The 6,000-nt window shown below is 28.8% G+C and overlaps 1 protein-coding gene across 2 annotated transcripts in view; it reads right to left on the bottom strand.

The window, feature by feature from the left end:
• Positions 1-2,001: 2,001 nt before the first annotated feature.
• Positions 2,002-6,000, bottom strand: part of LOC100207220 (phospholipid-transporting ATPase ABCA1) — a 77,453-nt gene continuing 73,454 nt past the window's right edge. For both annotated transcript variants that reach the window (XM_065790634.1, XM_065790635.1), the window contains 3 exons: positions 2,857-2,997; positions 2,490-2,747; positions 2,002-2,369 (listed from right to left, as the gene is read on the bottom strand). In XM_065790634.1, the coding sequence (XP_065646706.1) occupies positions 2,343-2,369; positions 2,490-2,747; positions 2,857-2,997 (426 nt within the window). In that variant the 3' untranslated portion in view covers positions 2,002-2,342. The remainder of the gene's footprint in view (positions 2,370-2,489; positions 2,748-2,856; positions 2,998-6,000) is intronic.

The raw sequence follows: 6,000 nt of genomic DNA, 5'->3' as shown, positions 1-6,000 counted from the left end.
TATGGAGGAGAACAGCATGACAAAATTTATCGAAAGTTTTAGATATGATTGGAGAAAAAGGCCAAAAAAAAGAAAAAAAATTTTCCCAAATTTTCATTTATCAGTAACTTTCTTTTTTAATTTTTAGTACTTTAGTGTAATAATCAAGTTCATATACGTATAATTACATATAACAGTCAATTTTATTCGTCAGTATAATAGTATAATTCTGTATAATAGTCAATTTACAAAAGAATATTTCTGGAAAAAAGTCTCAATGAGGAGGTGGGTGGGTGGGGGTGGGGGGGGGGGGGGGGTGGGGAGAAGCGACGACCTTGTGCCCCCCTCCCTCCTAAAACCCGCTATTGCGCAATCCCTATCTAATGTACAATGGAATCTTTCAGTTAGACCAGTTAGCAAGTCAGCTGTAGAACGAGAAGATCAAAATTCATATTGATTGTCAGAGAGTAAGTTATTAGACTCAAGATAGGATGTTAGAAATTTGTTGATTAAAGATCCAAAGACCCTGCTAATAATAGAGAAACAACTTTTGTAAGACTATGAATGTAGTTAGAAGCTCAAGCCATAGAAGTGTTTAATTGAGAAACGACTTTAGCATCGGAAGCCTAAGTGATTTGGATGTCTAACATTAGGTTAACCTATTTAACTGGAGTGGCAGGAAGAGTATGGCCAAGAGATTCTTAAGTTGAATTATAAGAAAAGGTCTTTGCAAATATTCTATCTTCTTGGGAGAGATATTCTATCTTCTTGGGAGAGATAATAAGATCAGATCCATTAGTTAGAGATGGAATGTTCAACTTACTTTTGTTAATGGCACCATTGAAGATTTTCCAAAAGTATCTAGAGTTTAACTTCTAAAATTTAATAAAGTGGGAATAAAGCAACTTAGCATCATAAAGAATAAAAGCTTCCATACCAGTATGGATCCAGGAGGTTATGGAGGATGTACATTTATCAGCGATGAGAGAAAAGATATTAGCTTACGGAATGTCACGAAGAAAATCAGTTTGTTTTGGGGTAATAGTATAGATTTATAGAGATTATTGCCTAGTCAGAACCACATAAAAGAGAACAAGGATAATGATCTAGTGTCAGAGACAAGATCTAATCAAGAAGCGAAGATGAGTGATTTGGGTTGTCAGGAAAACAAGTTATAATGTTAACTATTTGAGTAAGAGATTGAAAAGTACAGAATTTATGAGCTTTAGTGCCAGTAGGGTCAGTGGTGTTAGAGCCGAGCCATTCAGGTTGATGAGCAGCATTAAAGTCATTTACAACAATGTTGACAGAAGAATAAAGAGAAAGGGCTCGGTCAATTTGATCACAAATCAAATCTAAAAGAGTGCAGTCTTCAAAAGAAGGAGAATGATAAAGAATGAAAAGGAAGATGATTGAGAAAGTCCAAGCAGAACCACATAAATGAATGGTCAAGAGATTCAAACCTGGTTCCTCGACAAATAGATGAGATGATGCGTAAGTATACACACAAGTCAAGCATGTAACCATTGGAGTCTTTGTGAGTCAAAAGATAGTAGCCAATAATACTGAAAAATGAAGAAGAAACAGCCAAATTCAAATAAGTCTCGCAATGAAAAAGCAAGTCTGGTACACATAATATATACCAACATACATTTATTAAAAACGGGTAATTACGGGTAAAACATCACGCTAGAGTTTTAAAAAGAACTTCTGGGGCAGTATTTTTTGTCGGTATTAAGATAAATGTTCTCTTTATTTTGAAATGTTACAATTTTTATACAGCTTTCTATTCAAATAATAAATTAAAAAACATTTAAAACAGAGTTATACAAATGAGAACAAAACAAGAATATATTTCACATTATTATACCCAATAAAGGTTTTGAAGTTAAAATTGATTTATAATTATTTTATTTTCTATAAAAGTATTTTCTTTTAGAGTTTTCTTAGTTTTGGAGTATATACAACAATGTATATATAAGAAGCAAAATATAATAATAAGACAATAATAACAAATTGACATAAAATTCTTTTGGTTTTTCTTTAAATAATTTTCATAAATTACACAAGTTAAATATACGATTTATAATTCTATGACTTGTTATATCAAACTGCATACATACATCAAGTTATTTTATGAAAACAATGCCCCCCTCTTCTTTTTTACATAAAAAATTAAGAAACATTAAAATCCAGAAAAAATTTACATATTAGAACTTTATAAAACTAAATTAGAAAATTTTTTTTTTCTCAAAAATTAAATAACAGATATGACGATTGAATTCTAAATCCATATCGTTGACGTTACACGTCTTTATCTACAAAAATCATGTCATATTAAAGATTGACGGTCCTTAGAAAAATCATGCCACCTCAAATGATAGACGGCCCTAATGAAAAATTAATTTAAATTAGTTAAAATCTTTTTATTAAAGCTACAGGTTCATTAAGAAAGAAATTAAATGTAGAAAAAAAAAATTAACTTAATTACGTAAGAAAATTTTACTTACAGAATTTGAAAGAAGTGCTACATCATCAGCTGTGGATAATATTATTTCATCTTCATTTTCTCCAATATTTCCAAGTTCTTCTTCCATCGGCAACTGAACAAATCTTTCAAATTTTGCGGAGCGACTTCTTCCGAGTGCAACTTTTGCTTTACGCCAGTTAGATTTTATTGTTTTTAAAGCAGATTTAGGCGCTTTTAAAGGTGATCCATTTACTTGAGTAACTGCATCTTTTTGATACTTAGCGAAGCTGACAAAAACCTAAAAACATTTATATAGTCTTATTTAAAAAAAAAAGGAGGCGGAATCAAATAAAAAAACGGAATATATAAATATTATACATTAAATATAAATATATAAAAAACTTTACATTGTCTAGCGATGTTTGACTGACTGAATAATCTTCTATAAGAAGTTGCTCGCATACATCTTCCAGATTTTTGAATATATTGGAAAGAGAGACATTACTTGTTGAAGGAACTTGGTATTGTGCAACATTATGATGAGTTTCCTATTAAAATTTAACAAGCAATAAAGGAGTCTGTCCTACTTTAATGTTTTTTGGCCCATTTTCACGCCAAGCCGATCGTGTTTAGATTTTTACACCAACGTATAGTAATTGTCTTACGTATTACCTGTCAAAAAATCTAAGCCCGATCAGCTTGGCGTCATAATTATCAGGTAAATCTGATATATTGTTAAAAAATTAGTATAAACGATTTTTTTTTTTTACGTTAGTTTATTGAAATGACTTTAAAAATTTAAAAACAAGATAAATTGTTGTAATTTATCTATTTAAACCAAATAATAAAAAATAGTTTTTATATTATAAATTTTTGGTAATTTTTTGATGATAAAATTGCTTAAATCATCTACCAAATAAAATTCACTATCTAATAAAAATATTGATCTATAGTGTCTTGTATCATTATTAAATATTGTGCAACATTTAAAATTGAAACGTTTATCAATTATAAATGATGTGGTATCATTTATATTCAGTTCATCTTCATCTTCTTTAAATACCTCTAAACAAAATGGATGAAATAAAAACTTTGCAGTAGAATCATTAAAGCAGATTTTACACAATTCATTTAACTTAATATTCAAATATGTTACTTTATCTGCGTTTTTAATCAAGATATACTCATTGATATTTGGACAAAGAGTTTTGTTATAACTTAAACAATTAAATTGAATTGTCTGAAAATCTATTAAAAAACAGAAAAACGCATTGCGTTCTGTATCAAGAGTACTGAAAGTTAAGTAATCATTTAGTTTTAATCTCATAACAAGAAGAATCCATATAGTTTTAACTCTATCCCATTCACAAATTTCAATGAGAGAAAGTATATCGATTATGTGATTATATATTTTTATATTTTATTTATTTCTCTTGTAGTATGATATTTTGTGACAATAAAAATGAGGACCAAATAGCCAACAAAAAATCAATTGTGCAAGTGTTTTGAATGATAATACTTCGGTATAATTGACACAGCGAAAAATAATCTGTATCCATTTTAAAATCATTTTTATTTAAAAAAATACAACCACCCCATTTTGGTAAATGCTTTGAAAACTATCTAAAGTTCATTTCATTAATTGTTTTTGCGGATTTTTTATTCAATAGTGAAATACTCAATTCAGAATCAATTATATTAAATTCTTCATTAGATTTTGTTTTCTGTTGCTTAAAACTGATTAACTAATTAACATATCTCGACTTATAGTTTCATTCCGTTCAATATTTTATTTTCACATTAGCATTCTGATTCGTTTTTATTTAGTAAAAAAAGCATAAGCCTTCAGCCTGGATTTAAAAGTTTTTCCAAATACTTTCCACAACACAAATAAAATACGATGCTAGCAATGTGACTACAACAACCACATGCTCTTAAACCAGAAAAACACCCACAAGCCCAAGACAATACTGATTCTGGACTATTGATATTTGGTAAGTATTTAATAAATAACCTATACTTAGTAGCGTTGGAATGCCTTGACTAAATTTCAGCGGAAATCAATTTATAATTTTGAATTTGTTTAATATTTTTATCAATCAAAATAATATATTTTCCATTTTTATTTAATTGTTCTGCTAAATAACTGTAGCTTTGATTTATTTGATCGCTACCAAATGCGATGTATTTATGCATATCATCTATAGAAAACTTTGGGAAATCGTTCAAATCTAACGCATCGATTGGTTCAAATCTAACGCATCGATTGGTTCAAATCTAATGCATCGATTGGTTCAAATTGCTTTTTACTTTTATTTATTGTATTCAAAATATGATTCCAATTTTTTAAATCAAGTTTATTTTTCATCAGAACTGCAATATCTTTACCGTCTTTTTTATCGGATATATATTTTACATGAAAACAATTAATCAAAGAAGCAGCTATTCTAACATCAGTCATTATACGAGGAAGCATTGTATTCCTTATTTTTTCCAAAGACTTAAAAGATTGTTTAAATGTGCCATTAACAGCCTCAACAACCCATCTGCATTTTGTAAGAAAGCATTTTGTATGGCTTGTAAACTAGTTAACTGACTTAGAACAAATGCCAACTTGTTAAACACTTTATATGTAGTTTTCAATTCATCAATGATATCTTTAAAACCTCTATCTAAAACCTTTATCAAAAATAAATAAATCATTGGGCTAAACTAGTTCTCTTATATCGCTTTTGGTTTTTAAAATACCCACTTCATATAGTTGCGTCATTAATAGTTGCAGCAAAAGGTCTACAAACATCAATAATAAAACCATTTGCAGTGCATACTACAAAAAGGCTTAACTAAATGTCTGCTTTTTTCCCGCTGTACAGTTTTCGTTGTAAAGTATAACTAGAACTTTTTCACAGAACAAATAAGTACCATCGGTTAGCTGTTTGTCTTTTAAGTCAAACAAATCTTTGATCATATGTGTGTTATATAATAGCCAATCGTGATTTTGCTCCTAAATTCTTTCCAACAAAATTAACACTAAGTGAGGCTCTTATTTGATGGCAATATTTCTGAACTTTTGACCGACATGACAAAGCAAAATAACAAGCAATTGTATTTTGATCAAGACCAGTCTTTAACCAAAAGAGATAAACTGCAAAAGAGATAAACTGCTTGTTCTTTCGAACGTTGAAAAGAGTTTTTAATTGTTTTTAATTCACTTACCAAATATAGAAATTCATTTTTGGTAAAACCTGTATTTTGGAAACAAAACTCTGTTGTTACATTATTTATATTGCTAAATTTTGCAAATATAGATGTTGTTTTTGAATCTCTAGACTGAAAATTTTTGAATCTCTAGACTGAAAATAAATCTTGTATCATTGTTTTATTTAAGTTTACAGAGTTTTTAAAAATTAAAACATCTAAATATTCATCTTTAAGCCACTTACTGTCTGTCAAATGAAACTTACAATACCGACTATCAATAGGTATAAATATGTTTGTTTTAATGAAAACATTGATTATCCCTTCATTTGTTATTTTACAAAATGGAGTCG

This window comes from Hydra vulgaris, chromosome 02, assembly GCF_038396675.1.
Source record: "Hydra vulgaris chromosome 02, alternate assembly HydraT2T_AEP".
In the NCBI taxonomy this organism is placed as follows: domain Eukaryota; kingdom Metazoa; phylum Cnidaria; class Hydrozoa; order Anthoathecata; family Hydridae; genus Hydra; species Hydra vulgaris.
The sequence above is the reverse complement of the archived record's forward strand: the minus strand, read 5'-3'. Positions and strand labels throughout refer to the sequence as shown.